General features: G+C 47.2%; 1 protein-coding gene across 1 annotated transcript; it reads left to right on the forward strand.

Moving 5' to 3' along the window:
• Window positions 1-1,239: 1,239 nt before the first annotated feature.
• Window positions 1,240-21,739, forward strand: LOC120394712 (butyrophilin subfamily 1 member A1-like; the record flags this gene model as incomplete). The annotated part of the gene is made up of 12 exons (XM_039518911.1): window positions 1,240-1,612; window positions 3,918-4,093; window positions 4,406-4,522; window positions 7,679-8,026; window positions 9,222-9,503; window positions 10,802-10,906; window positions 12,389-12,409; window positions 13,162-13,182; window positions 13,631-13,651; window positions 17,217-17,243; window positions 19,739-19,771; window positions 21,561-21,739. Coding segments are annotated over exons 2-12 (1,311 nt in total), but the record flags the coding sequence as incomplete, so codon positions are not given.
• Window positions 21,740-24,458: the final 2,719 nt, after the last annotated feature.

Genomic DNA, 24,458 nt, shown 5'->3' on the forward strand with positions numbered 1-24,458 from the left:
ATAAGTAAATAACTTTTCCTTATCCACTTTCTCAACATCACTCATGATTTTATATACCTCTATCATGTCCCCCCTTAGTCTCCTCTTTTCCAAACTGAAGAGTCCTAGCCTCTTTAATCTTTCCTCATATGGGACCCTCTCTAAACCCCTAATCATTTTAGTTGCTCTTTTCTGAACCTTTTCTAGTGCTAGAATATCTTTTGAGGTGAGGAGACCACATCTGTACACAGTATTCGAGATGTGGGCGTACCATGGATTTATATAAGGGCAATAATATATTCTCAGTCTTATTCTCTATCCCCTTTTAATTATTCCTAACATCCTGTTTGCTTTTTTGACCGCCTCTGCACACTGCGTGACATCTTCAGAGAACTATCCACGATAACTCCAAGATCTTTTCCTGACTCGTTGTAGCTAAATTAGCCCCCATCATGTTGTATGTATAGTTGGGGTTATTTTTTCCAATGTGCATTACTTTACATTTATCCACATTAAATTTCATTTGCCATTTTGTTGCCCAATCACTTAGTTTTGTGAGATCTTTTGAAGTTCTTCACAATCTGCTTTGGTCTTAACTATCTTGAGTAGTTTAGTGTCATCTGCAAACTTTGCCACCTCACTGTTTACCCCTTTCTCCAGATCATTTATGAATAAATTGAATAGGATTGGTCCTAGGACTGACCCTTGGGGAACACCACTAGTTACCCCTCTCCATTCTGAGAATTTACCATTAATTCCTACCCTTTGTTCCCTGTCCTTTAACCAGTTCTCAATCCATGAAAGGACCTTCCCTTTTATCCCATGACAGCTTAATTTACGTAAGAGCCTTTGGTGAGGGACCTTGTCAAAGGCTTTCTGGAAATCTAAGTACACTATGTCTACCGGATCCCCCTTGTCCACATGTTTGTTGACCTCTTCAAAGAACTCTAATAGATTAGTAAGACACGATTTCCCTTTACAGAAACCATGTTGACTATTGCTCAAGAGTTTATGTTTTTCTATGTGTCTGACAATTTTATTCTTTACTAATAAAGAAAATCACTTCTGATGAACTGGATGTTTTGGAAGGTCACGATCTTTAGTGGGAAACGGGAACTTCCTTTTTGAACTCATGACTGATTCAGAGTCAATTGTTCATGTGTCCTAGTTACCTGAATCCAGTCGTGATTTCAAAGAGAATCTTCTTCCTGCTTTTAGTGAATCTAATAAACTCAATAGCAACACAACATCCCCCCCCCCCCCCCAACACCACCAAAGCCCCTTTTGTTAACATAAAGTTTCTGTTTCCCACACACTCGCGGTGCAGCAGGATCGGGGCTGTTTCTTTAAGAGAAGACTCGACCCTCCCCACGTGACAGTGTTACTTTCACTTTCCCCGGGCGAACGGTGCGAGCCTAGCGCAGTTTTGTCAATTGGGAACAAACCCACGTTTCTTTTAACACCGTTTTACGGAAAAGCCACGAGACAAAACTGCGGCTCTTTGATCGCCAGAATTAGCTGAGCAACATGCGTGAGAAACGGGACCAGTCAGTGACCATGTCACTGTCCCAGCCAAAGGGGTGAAGTCTGGCCACACCCGGGAGATTTTAAACTTCCCAGAAGACCCAACCAGGTGGGTGAATTTTGCTTACGAAGGGCTGTTTGTAACGTCTAACACCCGATACTTATTGCGGGGACAGATTGTTCAAAACACAAGGAGTAAATAATCCTGTGATCATTTGTTTCTCTCTTTCAGAAACTTGACAGAACAGCTACATTCAAAGTGATTTGTCGTCAAATACGTTGCAGTTTGTTTTCATAGCAATGTAACGTGAGACTTTTACAGCTTGTGGAATGAGTCATTTCTTTGTTTTGCTGAATTTTATTCAAGAACAGGGGTCCCAACACTGTTCTTGGGGAAGATTTGTAACGTCTTATATTTTGAATACAGGAAATTTACTGCAGCAAATCCAGCTGCCATCAGTCTAGTTTTCTCCCTGTGCTGACATTGCCGTTTTCTGCCTCTTGACTAGGGGGGTGAATTGTTTTGTTCTTGTAAAAACTAAAATTATGCTCAGAATCAATCGAAACGGAAACCTGCCTCCTTTTCTCTTTCTGAATTCAGTGAGAATTAAGCATGTGCCTAATGTTGATCCTGTGTTCAAGAGTGTCACTGAGTGGGGACTTCAGGCTATATTTAAAAAGGGACATTTATACATTGTGTAACAGATTAGCTCTTCCTGTGTGAAGAGCCATTCAAGGGTCAATATCATGAAGAAACCGATAGGGTAGTATATAATAATGGCTGTATTATTGTGAAATGATGTGTTTGTTTTGATTAAAAAATTTGCTTATTTTAAAATTTTTAATCATGTATTATTGCACAAAATATTATATTTTAGTTTTTCCTTTTTTCACCCTTTTCTTCTTTTAGCCAGGATAAGGGATGGGTGAATAAAATGTTTTTATTCCATTTGATTAGGGTTTCTCATTCGGAATCAGTTTGAAATATTTTTTTCCTTTAGCATCATTTTGTTGAAAAATTAAAAACATTAAAATAATAGAAAAAATCAATTTTAAAAAACAGATTTCTAAAAGCCATTCTCTATTGAAAATTCAGTTTGTTTAAGTATTTTTGGTGAGGTTCAGTATTGTCAACTCTCATAGTTATTTGTGATTTTTGTTATTTTTATTTTGTCTCCCAGTATTCGGTAATTTTCTGAAAGCCCTAATGTTCTAGTTTTGAGTGTATGTGATAATATTTGATTTCATTTAAAGTAAAAAATAAATTTCTAGCCTTTATAGTTGCAGGGAAAAGTTTAAGCTTGAATGTACCCTCAAGGCTCAAAAACCAAATGGCAAAAAATAGGAACTCAAAATGTATATTTAAAATATTGATTTTTAAGTCAGTCACATACCTTTTTTGACCCAATTTGTGATTATTTTTTTTAAATGTGTGTACGGGGGGGGAGGATTTTTTGGATTGATTTTCATAAAGCAACAAATATTCTAAAGCACAAAAAAAAAACCATCCCATAAAAATGTACAGCTTGTATATGTTCCCATAATTAAACAATTATGCAGTTTTACAGCTAATCAAAGCTAAAAGACCAGACAATCATAGGCGTGGGAAGTAGGGCTGTGGGGGGGGGGTTGGGGGGGTGCAGTGTCCCCAGGTTTTATGTGGGGCTCCACTCCTGCCCGCCACTAGCTGTGGCCCCAGCCTCAGTCCCTTTACCCCTGTCTGTGCGCCACCCTTCTGGAGATACAGCCCTGCTCCCAGCCCCAGCTCTGAGGGGAGGGGTAAAGGGCATGAGGTAAAAAATTTGAGGGCACTTTCACTGGCTTTCAGCACCCCCACTGTAAAAACTGTTCAAGTGCCACTGCAGACAACACAAGACCAGACAATACCACACACCCCTAACACATTAGGGTTGGGGTTATACTGACTTTTGAATCCTGGGTTTGGCAGTACTGCTGCTCTGTTTTTGAAAGGCACAAACAAATTTCAGTTTTCTGCAATGGGGGTGGGGAGGGATAGCTCAGTGGTTTGAGCATTGGCCTGCTAAACCCAGGGTTGTGAGTTCAATCCTTGAGGAGGCTACTTAGGGATCTGGGGCAAAAATTGGTTCTGCTAGTGAAGGCAGGGGGCTGGATTCAATGACCTTTCAAGGTCCCTTCCAGGTCTAGGAGATTGGTTTATCTCTTATTATTATTATTTATTAATTCATCCTATCTGCACAAACCAGTGTATCACCCCTATTAATTTAATTCACCAAAGTGCTGTAGTTTTTTGGCAATAAAGATCTGAAGGAAATGCCAGATTCTCAGGGTAGATGAAAATTGATCTTTAAAAAATGATTTAAAAAATTAAATCAGAGGCTTTTCTTTCACTTGGATTTTTTTAAATTTAAATTAAATACTGGTTTATCTTTCAGATTAAAATTATGACAACTGATGCTAAGACATATAACATTCAAGCAGTATATGCTTGCTTCAAAAGTTTTAAAGAAAATCAGATCAATGAAGCAGTGGCAGTCACTGGCTAAGCACCTGAATGCAGAATTTGTTGAAGGGCTCATTCAGCTTTTGACAGCAATAGCCTGTTCTGCAGGTACAGAGAAAATATTTTATTCATTTCAATGTACCCAACTAGCTCAATTCAATGACTCGTCCATTCAAAATTGAGAAACCAGTTGGGAGTTGAAAAATCAGGAAGTTTGTTTTCCACTTTGAACCTATCATTAAGAACAAGGTGTGAGAGGATGGGATCTACCAGCTCTAAACTCCTGAAGGACATGGTGACCAGAAACAATCAGTTCAATTCACTAACTGCAGATAATAGTTCCTTTTTTCTAACAAATCAGATTTGAATGCAAAACATGTTTTAGTAAAGTATTTTTCTCTTCCCTATCCTGTTGTCCAGATCAAGTTACAGTGAAGATGAAGCTTCTTTCATTCTGTCCTAGCTCTGCAGTGAGCACTTCTCTGCCTACTTTGATCATTTTCTTCATTATTTATCACATTCACAAGCTGGAATCAGGTAGGAATCCCTCTGGTCCTTCTGCTGCTTGTAGGATTTGTTTCATTGTAGTGATTTATAAATCATGCTTATTCCACTCCTTTGAACAAAACTGAAAAAAACCCAAACCAACCAAACAAACAAAAAAACAACCCCCAAACCCACCCCTACAAGAAATTCCAGATTGGCTCAATATCAGTAAATAAGTCTCCACATCCTCCCCAACCCTTCTGGAGGAGTAATTCTCCATCAGCTGCATATGAGGCAACTCAGTTTCTCTATCCATCTAGGTACTTATATCATCATAGTATCTGAGTGTGAGGCTGTATGGAATATGGGTGACCATTTATAATGGCATTGATACCAATATTACAAAATCACAATAACTCTTATACAAGATATGCCACGAGAAGTAATTATGCCGCTCTACCCTGTGCTGATTAGGCCTCAACTGGAGTATTATGTCCAGTTCTGGGCGCCACATTTCAAGAAAGATGTGGACAAATTGGAGCGAGTCCAGAGAAGAGCAACAAGGATGATTAGGGGTCTGGAAAACATGGCTTATGAGGGAAGATTGAAAGAACTGGGTTTGTTTAGTCTGGAAAAGAGAAGACTGAGAGGGGACATGATAACAGTTTTCAAATAACTAAAAGATTGTTATAAGGAGGAGGGAGAAAAATTGTTCTCCTTAACCTCTGAGGATAGGACAAGAAGCAATGGGCTTAAATTGCATCAAGAGAGGTTTAGGTTGGATATTAGGAAAAACTTACTAAATGTCAGGGTGGTTAAGCACTGGAATAAATTGCCCAGGGAGGTTGTGGAATCTCCATCATTGGAGATTTTTAAGAGCAGGTTAGACAAACTCCTGTCAGGGATGGTGTAGACGGTGCTGGTCCTGCCATGAGTGCAGGGGACTGGACTAGATGACCTCTCAAGGTCCCTTCCAGTTTTATGATTCTATTGTAAGGTATCAGTGGAAAAGGCTTGATATGCTAAATATAAGTTTGTTTATAGTCTGTATCATCTTTGTATGGTGAGATATAAATATGTGTGGTATATTTGTGTCTCAAACTTGTGCTGTGACACCCCCAGACAGACCGGCATCAGCACTATCCAGCCTGCTGTAGAATGAGCCATTGAGAAAAGCCTTGGGACTATGAGTCAGCAGGACGTAGACAAGTATGAGGGGGTAGCCGTGTTAGTCTGTATCCACAGAAACAACGAGGAGTCTGGTGGCACCTTAAAGACTAACAGATTTATTTGGGAAAAGCTTATGCCCAAAATAAATCTTAGTCTTTAAGGTGCCACTGGACTCCTTGTTGTTTTTCAGGACATGTAGGGACATGCATAGGTGCCGACTTCTACTGGTGCCAGTGAGCGCTTGATTCCTCCCTCTGCCCCTACCCCGTCCCCGCCCTGCTCCCATTCCGACACCTTCCCCAAATCCCGACCCCGGACCGGCCTCTTCCCTGCCTCCTCCCCTGAGCATACCACTTTCCCACTCCTCCCCACTCCCTCCGAGAACTTGCTATGGCTGTGTGGCAGCAGCAAGTGCTGGGAGGTAGGTGGAGGAGGCGGTGTTGTGGGATGAGGAGTTTGGCTGCCAGTGGGTGCAGAGCACCCACTAACTTTTCTCTGTGGGTGCTCCAGCCCCAGATCACCCACAGAGTTGGTGCCTATGGGGTCATGCCGATGAACAGGGGACTCCAAGTACCTTTTCATGCCCATGTGCTGTGAGTTTGTGTTTGGGACAAAGGATGTCCATGCCACATGGCAAAGGATATAAAAAGGCAGCTGCATCTTCTCCATTTTGTCTACAATCCTGCTTCTCACCTCTGGAGTAACTTCTGTACATACTGAAGCTTTGAACAAAGGACTGATAGACCCATCCAAGCTTTGGATGTGTTCCAGAGGGACTTTGCAAGCTAGCAAACTCACCAGTGCTGCTAAGAACCTGCTATATGGATTCTGAAGTCTCTCTTTCTGTATGTATATATATATATGTGTGTATATATATGAAAGTATCTGACTGCTTTGACCATTTAGCAACTCTCTTCTTTTTCATTCCTTTTCTTTTCTAATAAAACCTTTAGATTTAGATACTAAAGGATTGGCTGGCAGCATGGTATTTTGGGTAAGATTCAAAATGGTATTCTGGTAATGTGTCTGGTCCTTTGGGGAATTAAAAGAACATTTTTTGTAACGTGAATAGAGATTTAAGTAACTTCTCACTGTACTGAACCTATTCACAGACTGGGAGCCAGAGACTGGAATGCAGTAAAGGGGGTTGTGTGATTTCTTTTCTAGATAACCAGTGTGGGGGATCAGGAGCACAGTTTGTGATCTAACTATAGTGTAAACCACCAGTTTTGGGAGAATCTTCTCTCCTTTTTGCAGCCTTCCCTGACGTTGGCATTTCCACTGTGGGCTGCTCTACACACCTCTGGTCATGCTGAGCATCCTACTTCACATGCTTGCATCCTCTGTGACCCAGTCCTTTCTCAAACACCAAGGCAACCTGGCCTAAAGCTGAAGTGATTTGGGGTCAGTGAGGCCAAGGCAAGTGAGTCCCAGAGTTGAAGACCCTGTACTGAAAATGTCCTGGCAGTGACCCCGTCTCACTGAAAACAGGTGGAGGGGGGCAAAGGAGGAAAACTCAAGAACCTCATCTCATCTCAATGAAAATGGTGTCCTCATACGAGGTGAGAGGTGGTGGTCTCCAAAGAAGCTGGGTCCCGAAACATTAGGGTGAAATTCTAGGTGATCTCTGTTGACTTCAGTGGAGTCAGGATTTCATCTTTTCACCCTTCTCATATTACAACCAACACTGAGAATCACATCAGAAATATAGTGAAGGCCGGGACAGATCACAGAGCTCAGGTATACAATGTATATATTCAGGTCACCCTGTCCAGTCACAGGGAACTGAAATGGCTCTGGGGCATGTCAAATTAATATAAAGGGAGTTATCAGTGACGCCTATACCTGAGCTGGCCTGTCACTTTTTAATGTAACTCCCCCCTCCCCCCCTTTCAGTTGTTTGTTATTGTGCCAAATTTTCAATGTTCAGGCTGGAAATTTGATTGCCAGCAGTCTGCCCCGTGCTGAATTTTTGGAAACTTTGAACCTATTGAGCCCTCTGAGGTGCTTCTCTTTTTGTTTTGGTGTATTTCACAGCCCGGTTCAATGTGACCAGTCCTGGTCACCCTGTCACTGCTGTTGTGGGTGAGGTCATTGTGTTACCCTGTCACCTGTCCCCCAGGATGAGTGCTGAGAACATGGAGGTGAGATGGTTCCGATCTGATTTCCTTTCATTTGTGCACCTGTATCAGCATGGGAAGGATCAATACAGAAACCAGATGCCAGACTATCGTGGAAGGACAGAGCTTCTGAAAGCTGGCATCACGGATGGGAATGTTTCCTTGCAGATTCTTAATATCAGACCCTCAGATGAAGGACAATACCACTGTTTTGTTCAAGACGGTTCTTTTTATGAGGAAGCCCCATTGGAACTGAAGTTAGCAGGTCAGCTGCTCTTGTCTGTATTATCTTAGTCTGGGCTGCAGTTTTTGTTCTTTTCTACTGCAACAACAGTGACTAACAACTTATGAATTATTTTAGAGTAACACAGCGTGACTAGATTTCAGCACACGACCATGTTCATACACTTTGGAAAATATGCTTAAAAGGTTTCCCAACGTTTTATTAAAGACCTTTTCAGAATGGTCAAGAGATTTCCTTGCCCAAAAGATGTTTTTGGCTGACTTCAAAAGGAGGGAGAGAAAGGAGGGAAAAGACATCTAGACAAATATGGGCCTGGTTTATACCTAGAAAAATAGGTCAGTTTAACTGTCTCTCAGGGGTGTGAAAAATACACACCCCATGAGTGACAAAACTAAGCTGACCTAAGTCCCCATGCAGGCAGCGCTGGGTCAACAGAAGAATTCTTCTGTCAACCCAGCCACTGCCTCTGAGAGCGGTGTATTACCAATGACACCAGGAGAAGTCCTGCTTTTGGTGTAAGCAGTGTCTCCACTGAAGCACCACAGTAGTGAAGCTGTGCTGCTGTAGCCTTTCAAGTGTGGACAACCTGTGGTCTTCCAATTTCTCTGCAGTCATTCTGAGGCGAGGCTAAGGTGGGATTGCCAGGTTTATAGGGCCTTCTGACGTGGTCACTACAGGTAGTTAGTTGGGGTGCAGTCAAAATCAGTTGTAGCTTTCTGATTGGCTGAGGCCACATAAAGATGGTGGTGAGGGAGGGAGACATTATGTATTTACTGCTAGTGGATGAGTCGGAGCGTTTGTCCCCTTCTGCTCTGACACAGGAACCATGGAGCCAGTTAGATTTATTTATTTGTTTAAAAATAGAACAAACAAAATGTCTATCCAATATACTAAAAACTGGCTTTCTGAAAAATTCATATCCCACTAGGTATTTAAATGAAGTGACCAGATTTCCAAATGTGTTCAGTGCTCCATTGCTCTTGGGTAGAGAGGACAATATCTCTCACTTATTCAGTGAAATTATTTTAAATATTTGTTCACATCTTTTCCTGTGTCCATGCGTATTGGGAATTCAGAAATTCCAGTGTTCATTAATCCCGTCTACATGATCAAGTGATCTCTAATGGGAATAAGGGATCCACAATCTCTCTCTCATCCTTTTAGCTGTTAAGTTACCCCATTGATTTGTCACACATTTATGTAATTTTTCTTCTAGCTTTGGGGTCCAATCCTCTCATCTCTGTGGAGAGTCACCAGGATGGAGGGATCCGGGTGGTTTGTCAATCAGCTGGGTGGTACCCAGAGCCCAAGGTGCTATGGAGAGATCCCAGTGGGCAAGAATTACCATCACTGTCTGAAGCAAAATCCCTAGGGGATAGTGGCCTGTTTGAAACAGAAAATTCTATTATTTTAAAAGAACATTCAAACCAGAACCTGTCCTGTTGGATCAGGAACACCGTTCTCAATCAAGAAAAGGAATCAACCATTTATATAGCAGGTCAGTTACCAGCTAAACCCACACACAGAAATCACCTTCAGCACAAACAAAACAAAACGTAGGAAACAAAGAACTGAAGCATCTGCTGTGCATATTTTACAACTACATAAAAACAAGGAAGTTCAGAAACTGGCACCTTAACAGGTCACAACTTCGGCAATCCGCCTTAATTTTGAAGATTCAGAGTTATCAGAGTTCTGGGTTTCATGTAAATTTAATAGTAACTCCAATACTCCTGAAATTCTTACTTAAAAAAAAGAGCGTGTGATTTTTGAGAAGAAATATTCACCAAACCTTGAGAGAGTTTGTTCCTAAAAACTTAACTTCACCACAGTGATTTTGTGACTGTAGCAATTTTTACACTATGGTTTGTTTGCTACCCTTTCAATAAGTGAAATATCACCAAATTATGTGGGCTTGTTTCTGTTGACATTCAATGGGAGTTGTGCTCATAACTCACTTTGCCTTTGTTTACACACACAAGCTGCACTGATTATCTACTCAGTTATCGATGAAACCTCTTGTCTGAATGCTCTTATTTCAGTTTCAGAGTGTCCTATGTATTTTGCTTAAGTCAGTTCCTTACTGATTGATACTAAATGGATAAAGGACTCCATTCAGCTGATTTACAATTTAAAGTTTTGTCAACCAGTTTAGTTAAATTGGGGCAGACCTGTTACGTGGTCAGCTGTGGAATCAGTGTAACAATGATGACTGCATGAGTGTTACACCAATTTCACTAAACCAGTGCATAAATCCTGTGTGGAGAAGGCCTTAGGCATGTTTGAAATGCCCACCCCAGCTAGATGATTTTGATGCTGTAAACACAAGAACGGCAAAAGAAGATGAATCAATTTTCAGCATATAATGTTTGAATTAATTGCAATTATAATTAATTGAAATAATTGGGGAAATTATTAGTGACTCAGCAAAATACTCTTGCAATTTCTGAATGCTGCTGAACAGTGAGGAGCAAATTGTTTGCTGCCATAACTCCACTGAAGTCAGTGTGGTTTTGTGAGCAGAGAATTTGCCCCTGAACTCAATGAAGCTCTGAATACCATGAATCAAACCAGGCCTGGTCATTCACAGGTTAATCAGTGCTAAAGCTGTGTTGGTTGGAGTAATTTTTACAATCAGGTTTTGGTCTTTTGTGTAGCATAGAGGGGGTCATGTTTTCACTCTTATCTCACATACTTCCTGCTGGGGACTATTTAAGCAGTTACGTGCAGTAGAGAAAAAATTGATGATGTTCCTGCTTCCAAACTAATGCAAATCCTGTGGGGTTTATTTTTCAGATTTCTTTTTCCCAAGGGTGAATCCATGGATGGTGGCTCTGAGTGTGATTCTCCTGGTTTTGTTTGGTTTCATTAGCCTCACTCTTTATCTATTTAACATGAAAGGTAAATGTCACAGGGGAAAATGTTAGTGAAATGAACAAGAATTTTCTTCTAATAAATGAAAAAAGGGAAGAATGACATTTTACACTAGGACAAGCAGGGGAAGCACAGACCTGCACTGCGCTCCCCCCAGCAGCACAGGGAAGGAAACATTACTAAGGTTTCCATTTGCTCCAGGAGGCAGTGATCTGCATCAGCCCTTTACAGGCACAGAATATTTCTCCCCCAGAACTGCCTCAGTTAAGCTGAATGGAGCATTTGGGGAAGGGGTGGAGGGAAGATTGAGCCAAAACCTTCTCCACTCCTCACTCTTTTCTCACCACTTCCCACCCAGCTGTGCAGTTATTCCCTCCTCAGTCCCCATGGACTTTGGGAATTAGTTAATGTCTCTTTCCCTCCTCTGATAAGAAAATATTTTGTACAGAGTTGGGTCCCCATAACGATTGTGTTTGATTTTATTTTGGGAGCAGTTGTCTGATTTCATTTACTGTTACAAAGAAATTGGAATGAGACAAAACCTGGCAAATTTCATCCCAATAGGTAATATTAAAAAATATACAACAGTAGAAAAGAAAAGAGGGGTCTGAATAGACATGAGCTCTGAGCCTGAACATGAGTTCTGACAATGGTGAGGAACAATAAGTCCGAGATGGAGAAGGGAAAACTTTTTCTCCTGGTGTTGAGAATATGAAACCCATCAAAGGCTCATGAATTGTATAATCACTGGGCAACTTTCATGAAATGCAGACAACTGTATAACCAAGGCAAAACTGCTCCTAATAAGCATTTATATTTATTTCTGTTTATTTTTAATGGAACGGGATATAGAAATCTGTAAATGTCATGCTCTTTCCTCCAACAAGTAAAACTTTTCTACAAATTTGTCTCCTCATAAGGGTATTTCTTTGTTTATTTATGAATTTTTTGAGTGGAGTTTTTTAACCAGAAAAAGATGAAAGCCAAGATACTGCACCACTAACATTAGTTAGAGCTTTGCCATTGACTTCAATGAGTGTAGGATCAAGCACTGAATGCACAAGTTATGTCGCTAAAACAATCATGCTGATAATTTGAGGGCCAGAAATTCCAGTCAGCACCCCCAGAGCTCCCAGAAAAGTAAATGGGAATGTGAGAGACAATACAAGGAAGCTGGACTGGGCTCTAATGTCTAGATTTTAAAAGGTATGTGGTCAGCTAACTTTCACTGAAATCAGTGGGAGTTAGGCTCCTAAATGCCTTGAAAAATCAGACCCTAATTCCATAAGGAATTCAAAACTTTCAGAATTGTAAATCCTTGAAAACAGTCAGTTACTGTCGGACACTTAACTCTAGCGTAGCCACATGGTTAGTAAAACATGAATGAAATGTTTGGTATTTAGGGGCCAGACGTTCCTATCATAAAAACACGCCTTTAAATCTCCATGAACGGAAAATATTCTTAAGTAACTTGTATTGACATCTGTTTGCTTTATTTCGTTTCTGTAGGGAAACATCTTGGAGAAATCAGTAAGTTCAATTTTTCTCCACATAGAACCTTTTCCATTAAGTTGTTTGCTGTTCTGTTATTTATGATGATGGTTATTATTAAAGAGAGATCAATTTGAAAATCACATGAAATGTCAGTGATAATGTATTGATAAGTATTCAGTATGTGGGTAAGAGGAAATCAGAAAGAAAATGTTGTTTGCAATCAGGGCCGGCTCTAACATTTTTGCTGCCCCAAGCAAAAAAAAAAGAGCACCGCCCGACCCCCCCACTCCCTGAGCACCGCGTGGGGCCGCCCAAGTCCCCACTCCCCGCCCCAGCGCTGCCTGGCCAAACCAAAACCAACAAAAACAAACCCCGATCGCCGCCCCCTCCCAAGGTGCTGCCCCAAGCACGTGCTTGGTAGGCTGGTGCCTGTTTGCAGTGTATCTTCTCTGAGGGTGAAATCCACATGGTGCTGGAGGCACCATGACATGGGGGACCAGGAGGACACTGTGCCATCAAATGTCCTCTTGCCTCATTTGACAAGTAAATAATTTGGTCCAACATGGATCTTGTGTGTAATTATATCTGAGGAGAAGGAGTTCATTTTTTCGTTTAATCTTAAAAGGAAATTGGGATGAGATTAACCCTGATAAATTTCACTCTAACAGGTAGTATGAAAAGTTATACACAATGTTCAACTTTCACAAAACTCAGACAACTGTATATCCAAGAGAAAAATGCTCCTAATCATAATTTATATTTATTTCTGGTTTTTATTATTATTTTAGGGAAACGTGATACAGAAATTGGTAAGTGTTGTGCCCTTTTCTCCAACAAGGAAAACTTCGTACAAATTAGGGGTATTCAGTTGCTATGTAGCCACATCCTATGGGACTTTGCAGGTGCTCCATGCCCTGCCCATATTTGTCAGAAGGTGGAGATGGATGGTAGGAGAGAGATCACTTGATCATTAACTGTTAGATTCACTCCCTCTGGGGCACCTGGCATTGGCCACTGTCGGTAGACAGGATACTGGGCTAGATGGACCTTTGGTCTGACCCAGTACGGCTGTTTTTATGTTCCTACGTTGGAAAGAGACTCTTCTCCCCGGATCTCAGTGGTTTCCCTGCCCATAGCCTGGATCAATGGGTTTGTGAGGGACAGGCAAGGATGCGTGATGGGAGGCTGGGGTTGATTCCATCCTAGAAGAGATGCACTTAATTAGTGTGTGTTTGTTTCTGATTCTATGTTACCTAGATGATCTTCAAAGAGAACTTGGTAAGTGTTTCTGGTTCTCAAATGCAGCCTTTTCCGTGCTGTTGAAACTCTCTCTGGATCTCTCGATCTCTCACCCTTCTGCCAGGTGGAGTCGGCAGCAACACGGGCTGGGTTCAATGTCAAGGGTTCTTCTTAGCAATACAAACCAAAAAACACTTGAGACTTCACCCAATAATCTGGGAAAATGTAACTCCTGGGTTTCTTTAAGGCTTATAGTGGCACAGCTGTACCACTGCAGCTCCCTGCAATCGGGTATCCCATGTGGCTGCTCTGTACCGACCTCCCACCAGCATAATTCAACCACCCCCAATGAGCGGCAGTAGCTACGTCACTGGGAGAGTGTCTCCCGCCAACACAGCACTGTCCACACCAGTGCTTTTGTCAGTGAAACTTATGTCAGTCAGGGACGTGCTTTTTTCACACCTTAACTGACAAAAGTTTTACTGACAAAAGTGCTGGTGTAGACACAGGATAAGAGACAAAACGTCCCACTCACCCGCCCTGAGTCTGGGTGTAACAAAAGAAAACTTCTATTACAAGGCAAAGGGACCCAGCATTGTTTTTGGAAAACACCAAGGCCATGATTCCAAAGCATGTAACCCTTAGCAAACCCCCACCCCACAGGACATTGGGCAGTGTCCTTTGCCTCAGTTTCCCACCTTGCCCTGTGAAAATCCAATGAGTGAATGACCTGTAACACACCACTGCCCTCTCCCGCCACTGCAGCCCACTCACAGTTGGTTGCTCTCAATTAGCCAAGACCCAGAGTTCAGAGGTGCCCTCCCACCCCTGAAAAGTGCGTGTGTGGGGAAGAGGGGGAGCATTGAGCAAGGCGTCCGCTGTTGCTTCCACATCTACAACTGGCTTGCTGCTGCTGCTGTTACTGTCAGCGCTGGCCATAGGTGCCGATAGGCCCGGAGCACCCACAGAGAAAATTAGCAGGTGCTCTGCACCCACCCACAGCCAAGCTCCCTAATCCCCGCAGTGTATTTCACCTACTGGCGGCCTCGCTGACCAATTCTTCCCCCTCCCTCCCAGTGCCTGCTGCAAAACAGCTGTTTCAAGGCACTCAGGATGCTCTGGGAAGGAGGGGGAGGAACAGGGATGCGGCACACCTCGGGGAGCAGGTGAGGAAGAGGCGGGGTGAGGCCTGGGACATGGGGAAGGGGATGGAATGAGGTGGGTCGGGGCAGAACAGGGGTGGGGATTTGGGGAAGGGGGTGGAATTGGGGGGCGGAGCCTGGGGTGGAGCAGGGTGTCAAGCACCCATGGGCCAGAGGGGAAATCGGCACCTGTGCCACTGGCTGCTCACTGCTTCCCCTCCCTGAAAAACAGGGAGGGACATTGAGCAATGCCTCTCCTGCCTCTGGAACTGGTTCACTGCGGCGGCTGTTGCTGTCTCTGCCTCCACTGGCTGATGCCTCTGCCTCTGGTTTTTCTGGGGCTGTTACTGGTCAGCTCCACTGCTGTTCTCCTCGCAGCTGCTGCTGGGCCCCCCACGGCCACTTCTGCAATGGTGTGTTCTGAGGTTCCATGACCTACCCAGGGATTCCAGCAGGCCATGGCTTCTCCTCCATCTCCATGTTGTTCGCTGCAGCCCTGTTCCTGCACTAGGTCTACGACCTGGCCCCTAGACCTACTCATCAGCAGTTTCAGCTCTTGCAATCGCTGAACTGAACCAAGGGCTCTCCATGGAGTCCAATCAGCTCTGGCCTTAAACACAGGAGAGGGGAGGGGAGGGTCAAATGGTACCAAGGGCTCTCGAAGGGGAATTCATAGTGTCAGGCAGGAACACCTGTCCCCACCCCCTCTGATTTTCACTGGGTTTTGGTGTCTCTATCCCCTGCTTAGCCAGGGAGCTTTAATTTAGGGTGTCACTGTGACATACCCAGGGTACAATCCAGACTAAGGGGTGGCTGTGTCACCCCCGCCCTGCAACCTGGGTGCCCCATACAATGCTCTGCCTATGTAGCCTCCTACCTGGATGGCTCACAAACAGCCTCCCCTGGGGCTGGATTCATTATGTAAGCAGGGGAATGGTCCTGCTATTGTGGGGAACTTTCCTGGCTTCTGTGCTACCCCGGTGAAGTGGGCTAGCGAAAGGATCTGAGTCCTCGCTCCCACTTCCTTTACCCAGAGGCCTCCCTGCCCTTGAGGACTCTCCTGTCTGGCAGAGTTCTCATAGCCCCAACAAGGCTGGGCCCAGGATTCCTGGGGTGCTCGACCCCCAACCCTGCTGTGGCCACCTAGGACAGGGGCTAAGGTGTCCCCACTCTGGGGTACCCTCTCTGCACTGGGCACCTCCCCGACCCACTGATTATTCCATACAATTTAAACCAAATACAAGTTGTTTACTTAACAATTAATTTAAAGAGAAGAATAAGAAAAAATGGGAAAGGTTACAGGAAAACACATCACTCTGCTCTGTGGCAGGGAACATTACAAACAGTGTCTCTGGACATCAAAGCACTTTACAGTCTGTTCCTTGTAGGTCCCAGGCCTCCTTCTCAGGCCCTGGCTGTGCTGCAGTTATGCTGCCGGTTAGACACTTGCACTGGTGGTGACCACACACCTCCGGGCTTTGGTGGTGGGACCCTTCTTCCCAGCGTCAGCCCCCTGTCGGGTTAAGATCCCCCTCCCAGCTTGGCCTCCATGGACCCTTGGCTGGAGCATCTTTATGCACTGGGCCCTTTTACCAAGGTTCCCCCCTTGGCTGGTCCCAGTTGCTCATCACACCTGGCCCTCAGGCTGCAGCTCTGCTCCCAGCACAGGGTCTGCTCTCCCCTGGGCTGTGCCTCTGGCTCTCTGGCTGCAGCTCTGGATCTAGCACAGCTCTGCTCTCCAGCTCAGCTTCGGCCCCTGCTTTCTCCTTAGCTTGGCCCCACTCCGTCTGACCCAGGCAATTCCAGCTCACACGGAGGACGGGACCCACCCTGGCCTTCTGTCTCCTTGATTAGCCGGCCCGCTCTGTCAATCAGGCTGACATGGAGCATTGGCCTCTTGCCATTGTTCCTGGGGACTGTCAGTCTCAGGGTCCTGATTTGCCATCGATCCCTCCCCTTTTAATGCTGGGAGCTAGCAACCAAACACCCCCACTGAATGTTAGTAAGGGGGCAACAGTCCCCTTACATTTAATTGATTTTCAGATTAATACCAAGGTCTTAATCTTGCATCAGAAGGGGCCTGGGAGCCAGTGAAGGGACTGGAACATGGGCCTGATGTGTCACTGTGGCCTAAGCCCTGGAGAAGGCCGGCAGCTGCATTAGGTACCAGCTGGAGCCTTCACACTCAGCTGTGGATTCAGTGATCTGCAGTAACCCAGCCTGGCAGTGGCAGAGGCAGGGGTCACTGTGGCCAGACGGTTACCCACAGGAAGATGCAGAGTTTCCTAGTGAGCTGAGATAAAGGGGGAGTCTCATCTAATTCTTCAAAATGTGTCCTTGCTTCTGAATCACTTTGCTCTTGCCTGGGTTCAGCTTAAGCCAGCTGCTCTTCATCCCAGAGCCCTGGTGTTACTGCATTTGCTCAGCTGAGTTCTCATCCATCTCTCTGTGTTTGGTTTCAGACTGGAGAAGAAACGTCGTCTGCCCAGGTAACTACTGCTCCTATTGCATCAATATCCAAAGCTCCCCTGCCCTGAGATTTCCTGTCCCTTTTTCTCATGTAGTTAACATTTTACACTAGCTTTTTGGGGCAGGGACAGCTCTGTACTAAGGTGAAAAAACTCAAAAGTTTGTGTGGCCAACGTTATGATTTTGGGTGCCTAAGGAGTTCATCTGTGCACACTGGAAGCTCAGAGGATTCCCAGCAAGATGCTGTTAGAGTCCCTGATGGGGATGGAGGCTCAGGGAGGGAGGGGTGGACAAAGGGCTGGGCCAGGGCTGGTTAATGTCTAGGCTGCTGGTTTCAATTTTCAGAAGCCCTAACAGGGCTGCATGTGCCCAGACAGCTGCTGCTGCTGCTACTCTAGCCATGGCACAGGTACATGGCAGGCAGCAGAGGTTAGCACATTCACTGCACACAGACACCCATTGGTCACACACAGAGATAGAGAGCCCATCACACCAGGGCCGGTGCAAGGAAGCCCTGCAGCAGCTCCACCCCCCCGGGGCACCTCCCCCCCCGCCCTGAGGTGCCCCCCGTGCAGCAGCTCCCCCCCCAGGAGCTCTCTGGCATCTCCCCACCCCAGCTCACCTCTGCTCCAGAAGCCCTGCTGTTGCGCCTGTCGCCAGGCTCCTGCCACATGTGCTAAGCAGACCTGCGGAGCTCTGCCCAGCTGCCGGCAATGAGAAGAATGGCATGGGATGGGGCAGCTGCTGCGCTGGGAGGGAGAGGGAGTCTGAGCCGCCAGCAGGCAGCCCAGGGGTTCTCTTGGGTCAGTGTGCCACTGCTGGCAATCCGAACCCCTGGGCTGCCGGCGGCGGTGTGCTGACCTAGGGGAACCCCTGGGCTGCCGGCGGCGGCGCCCTGACCCGGGGGAACCCCTGGGCAGGCTGCTGGCAGCTCAGACTCTCTCTCCCTCCCAGCACAGCAGCCACTGAAAGGCTTTAAAAAAAATTGGTGGTGCCATTTTTTGGCACCCCCAACTGATGGCGCCCTAGGCAACCGCCTAGTTGGCCTAAATAGTAGCACCGGCCCTGCATCACACACTGACTGCACCACCCCCAACACACGGCAAGATCCAAGCTGTATGGGAAACCAGTAAGAGCCCAGAGAGAGCCAGTGTGGGCTCTGGAATTCCTTGGGGAAGATGGGGCAGGAGAGGAGTGGTACGGGGAGGGGTAAGGTTAGGGAGTGGGAGAGGAATAGAGAGATGCCCAGGGGGTAGGAGTGGTCCCTGTGAGGAATGATGATTCTTCCAGGGGGCCACAGATGAGGATGGCTATTCAAGTCCAGTGAAGACTGTGAGGCCGTTCAGAGGGACCTACACCCCCACCCCCACCCCAAGTTGTGTGAAAGAGAAACATGGTGGGATATGAAGTGCACTGGTGATAAATGAATGTACCATGGAGGGAAAAAATTGAGCAACTCATTCACATTACAGGGTTTGAAAATAAGTTCATCAGCAGCTCAGTAATGCAACCGGGAATTCACTGTGTTCAGCTTGACAAAAACCTCTGCTCACTGCGCAGCTCTGGGGAAAAGGTCAAACAAAATATGAGAATCCATAAAAATGGGCTGGTGAATGACATGGGAATATTATACAGCCATTCTATAAATGTGGTTTGCCCTCAACTGGAGTTCTGTGTTGGGTACCGCTCACCCCATCTCAGAAAGGGTATCGAAGAAGAAACGGGGGCTCAGAGAGAGGCAATGAGAATCAGCATGAGGAGAGATTGAAAAAATTGGGAATTTTTACCTTTAAAAGAGAGGAGTGAGAGGGGACATGATACAAGTACAGAATACTGCACAACACCCCCACGAACAGATGATGATTTAGGCTGCAATGTTGAAGACTTGAGAGTAGGAAATGCCGGTTTTATGTTTGCCTGTACACCCTTAATCCTCACCCCTTGTGCATCCATCCTGGGCAGTGAAAGAATGAGGCGGGGTCCTGTGTCAAAAAACGGTGTGTGATCATGTAACTGGAGATTGTATCATAATACACACACACGGGTCACTGGCTAAGGAAAAAAGAGTCTGTTAAAATTGTAGCCGCTGACAGAGAAATGCTCACATGTGTATTTGGGGATTGTTTACTTTATGCTGAACTCTAGAACGTATCTTTTCCGCAGTGTAACATTTTATAGGCATAAGGAGCCACTCCTTACGCTCGATATTTCCAGACTGTCGGGTTTGGTTTGGGCCCCCCGGTGCCACCCCATCCTCATTGGGGTGATGGTGCGTGTGAGGTCATGCCGCATAGGGGACACCATTTTTCAGAGATGGAGGGTGCGGAGTGGGGTCCCCCATCCAACACTGGACAAAATCACCTCCATTTTAAACCCCATGATGGACAGCAGACAAATCTCTCAAACAGAGGCCTGCCCATTTTAATCTGTACGAGTGGCCCTCCCTCTCTACAACACTGATTTCTGTTAATGTGCTTGTTCAGACGAGCTGTCATCTCTGATTCTGTGTTTCCAGGGCTGGGAAGTTCTGCGCCACCTGTACAAGAAGGTAACTGAAGTTCAGATTCTATCAATGTGCCAGTCTCAGCGGCTGTTAGAACGTTTTGCTGCTTTCCCCTGACTGTGGCCATGGGAGGGGAGTTTGTTGTTCAGGGCAGAGCTCACAAGCATCCTGCATTTCCCAGCATGGGAGGGGAGGGAGGTTGTGTAGCCCTGGCCTGATGTACAGCAGTAAATCCAGACACTATTGTGTCTACTCCTCCTGCCCCTCCTCTGCCCCCATGTGCAGTGCAACCTGCAGAGCTTCCTGGGCCCACAGCCCAGCCTGGCTGCACAGCCACTGACGTGTCCCAGCCCAGAGCACAGGGCCATGGGAGGGGAGTTTGTTGTTCAGGGCAGAGCTCACAAGCATCCTGCATTTCACAGCACGGAAGGGGAGGGAGGTTGTGTAGCCCTGGCCTGATGTACAGCAGTAAATCCAGACACTATTGTGTCTACTCCTCCTGCCCCTCCTCTGCTTTCATGTGCAATGCGACCTGCAGAGCTTCCTGGGCCCACAGCCCAGCCTGGCTGCACAGCCACTGACGTGTCCCAGCCCAGAGCACAGGGCCAAAGACACAGCTCCTTCTCCCCCCAGCTCCCCAGGGCTGTCCCTGCTCAGAGCCCCCTCCCTGCCTGAGGCCTTCGGGGCCAGAGCCATGGGCTGTGTAACAGGAGCAAATTGAATTCTGGGTCTGTTAAATGCCCAGTAACTGAGGATTAACAATTCAGAGTTTGGAAACCGAGGAAATGACGTGTAAATGCTAAAATTCAGAAATTAGAGAGAGAGAGAGAGAGAGAGAGGAACAAAGATATTTCAAGTGACACAACAGGGAGGTGAGGAAATAAAATATGCCCAGTGGCAAGAACCCTGGTGCTAGAGCACAGAGAGAGCCCAGGGGGAAAGTCATGAGAGGATTGGGAAGGGCCCAGAAGACTGAGGGATGGGGCAGCGTTTGGAAGGGGCTGGAGGGCCGGCAGTGCCTGGCAGGAACAGGAGGGTGGGGAGAGCAGCAGGCCCTCAGCTGAATGGGGCTGGTGCGGAGGCAGTAGGAGTGGGGGCAGGTGGAAGGGCCTGGAGGTTTGGTGATGGTGGCTGCTTGGAGGGAACAGGCAGGTGAGTTGGTTTCCACACTCACAGCAAATTCTCTATAACCTTTCATGTCCTGCTGCCCTGGGCTTCTCTTGCCCCATCTCCTCATCCAATATGGTTTTCTCTACCCTCTGGGATCCCTTCCTTCATGTCTCCATTCACCTCTCTGCTTGCTCTCCCTCCTTCCCCTCCCGCTCCTTCTCCCCCAACACTCCCCTTGCTCTCACGTAGGCTGAGGGTGCAGGGCTGGGATGTATCTGTTCTCTCCCCACAGCGATAATCTCTCTCAGCTGGGAATATGGGGTTTAAGATGGGAAACTGCAGGGAGAGGTGAGGCGGATCAGTGAGCACTGAGCAGCAGGAGCTCAGTTTCTCACCACTCCGTGGGACCTCCCTCCCATCCACCCGACATGTGGGTCTCTAGTCCCCTCCCTGGAGAGATGTGCAGCAGGACAGGAAAGAACCTGAGTCCCAGACCTGGCACAAGTGACCCTTTTACTGCAGGGCCCATCTCTGCCAGGGGTGTGACTCTCCCCTGCACTGTGCTGACATCTCAGAGCTGCTCCCCATTCAGAGCTGACAGGTAAATCCTGCAGGAAGGAGATTCAGAGTCACTCCCCAGCTGGGGCAGATTCTGTCACTGACACCATCAAACCCTCCCCCAGGGCTGAGCGCTGCCCCTAACGCTCTGATTCTCTCCCCCCAGTGAATGTGACTCTGGATCCAGACACGGCTCATCCCGACCTCGTCCTGTCTGAGGATCGGAAAAGTGTGAGATGGGAAGACACACGGCAGCGACTGCCCAACAACCCTGAGAGATTTGACACTGAGCCCTGTGTGCTGGGCTGTGAGGGATTCACCTCGGGGAGACATTGCTGGGAGGTGGAGGTGGAAATGGGGAATGGGGGAGGCTGGGCTATGGGGGTGGCCAGAGAGTCTGTGTGGAGGAATGGATGGATCAGCCTCAGCCCTAAGGGGGGGATCTGGGCTGTGGGGCGGTGGGAGGGTCAGTTCCGGGCTCTCATCTCCCCTGTGACCCCCCTGCCCCTGAGCCGGGCCCCCAGCAGGATCCGGGTTTGTCTGGACTGTGACCGGGGGCAGGTGACATTTATCGATGCTGGTGACGAGGCCCCGATCTTCACTTTCCCGCCGGGCTCCATCCCTGGGGAGAGAATCCGACCCTGGTTCCAGGTGTGGTCGGGATCTTGGCTCAGACTGTGTCCCTGAGACACGCAACAGAGGCAGGAATCGAAAATCAGCCTCTCTAGCCTCATGAACTCAAGTCTCTATGATCATGGAGGACTCCCATCTACCCAGCCTCTGGCGCCTCATCTCTATGGCTGCTGGAAGCACCTCCCCCGCCCTCTCTGCAGCCTCAGGGATGAGGGCAGGAGTGGGAAGACCCCTGGGGCTACAGGAGGGGCCCTGAGGGGCAGAGGTGGGGGCTGGGCAGGGGGCAGGCGTAGTTGGGGGTGGCAGGGACACAGCATGAATCAATCAGGGTTTGGGGGGGTTGGGGAGAAGCAGCAGCAGCCAGGAGCATTTTGTACAGATCTGTGTCCTTAGATCTCACTGGGGGCTCCCAGTGCAGGATCAGCACGAGGGGAAGGGATAAGATCAGGGAAAGAAGGGAGCAGCCGAGGGGGATGATCTGTGACAGGGAGGAGAGACACAGGGAAATAAAGAGGGATGGAAAGTGAGGCTAGAACAATGATGACTAGAAAAGGACGGTATGGAAGGAAAGGGAACGTGAGCAGGATGGGGAGATTTATTACATGTTACTGAAATATAGGGAATTAATGACTGTAACTCATTAATTCCCTATATTAATTCCTGGCCATTGGTGCTATCTTAGTGCCATTAAGAAAACTGTTCCCAGTAGCTGGGGATCTCCTTGTCGTGCTGTGGTTATTAAAGCTCCTTCTCAGCTCCTTTTACTTTGCTACTTTCCAGCTACTTAATGTAAATAAAACATTACAAACAATTCTTCTTGTTTGTTATACTTTACTGTCCCAGCTGCAGGTGCTGGGGGCAAAGCCCTGGGATTTGCTTCCCAACGTGCTTGTGTCCCCCTACCTCCCACAGAGAATATTGCACCCAGGGCCGGCTCCAGGCACCAGCGAAGGAAGCAGGTGCCTGGGGCGGCCAATAGAAAGGGGCGTCAGTGCGTCAGTTGTCGGGGCGGCATGTCCAGCTTGGCAGCAGCACTTCAGCGGTGGCTCAATCTGCCCGCTTCAGTGTTTGGTGGCAATTCAGCAGCGGGTCCTTCATTCACTGTCTTCCTCTTCGGCAGCAGCTCAATCGGGTTCTTTCTTTTTCCTTTTTCACCGCTTGGAGCAGCAAAAAAGCTGGAGCCAGCAGTGATTGCACCTCTAGGAAGAGAGTTTGGGTTTTACTGTGATGTGCCATTAACCAGCCTGTGCTTTGCCTCTGTCCTATGCACACCCATGTCAATCAGGAATTGCTCAGCTGTGCTCTGCGGAGAGGTGACTGGTTGTACAGGGGCGATCCATGAAGGGACTCGGGTGTTGCAATGCTGAGCATCACAGTGAGTAACTTTTAGGCAGCAAGAAAATCACAGGAACAGCAACACTGTGACCCTCAGAGCTGAGTCAGGGGTCTAAACTCCCTAAACAATGCCAATCTATGGGTAACACAGGCACTTCAGTAGGCAGGGAGCCATGTAAGCTAGCCAATGGGAGATGCTTACAAGAGGGGAAGGGGAAGGGATGTCCTAAGCCACACCCCTCTCATGGATAGGTGCCTAAATCTGGGCTGCAGAGGGGTGTCTGTCTCTGCTTAGCAACCCACAAACAGGAACCCACCACCTGATGTCCGGGGCCTCCAGTCGCAGCAGCTGCCAGTGCCTGGTAGTGATGGCGGCTGGGAGCCCGAGGCCCTTTGAAATTTCTCCCACAAGCACCGGAGCAGGGTTGACATGAAGTTGGACCCCTGGTCCGTTAAGACTTCCTTTGGGAACCTCACCTGTCTGAAAATGGACAGCGGCGCATCTGCCAGTGTCTGCTTCGATAGAGGACAAGGCCACCGCCTCGGGGTAGCGAATGGCGAAATCTACCACCACCAGAATGTATTTCTTCCCCAACCAGGTCGCCTTGCTGAGAGGTCCCACTATGTCCATAGCCACCTTCTGGAAAGGTTCTTCTATGATGGGTAAAGGCCTCAAAGCTGCTTTTCCCTTGTCCTGGGCCTTCCGCACCCTCTGGCAGGGGTCACAGGATTGGCAGTACTGTCGGACATGGGTAAAGACCCCAGGCCAGTAAAAGTTCTGTAGCAGCCTCTGCCTGGTGCGCCAGATTCCCTGGTGCCCTGTGAGAGGGATGTCATGGGCCAGGTACAGGAGCTTGTGGCGAAACTTCTGGGGAACCACCAGCTGCCTCCTGATCATGACTCTACTTCCCCTGGGGGAGCCCATTCTCGGTACAGGAACCCCTTCTTGCAACCTCTCCTCATGGTCTGTACCGCACTGAGGTTAGCCCCGTCCCTGGGCTTCCACAAGGAGGGATCTTTCTGCACCTCGGCCTGGAACTCAGCAGCTGGGACAGGGATGGGGACCTGCTCTCTCTTGCTGGCTGGGTTGGAGGCC

This window comes from Mauremys reevesii, unplaced genomic scaffold, assembly GCF_016161935.1.
Source record: "Mauremys reevesii isolate NIE-2019 unplaced genomic scaffold, ASM1616193v1 Contig75, whole genome shotgun sequence".
In the NCBI taxonomy this organism is placed as follows: Eukaryota; Metazoa; Chordata; order Testudines; family Geoemydidae; genus Mauremys; species Mauremys reevesii.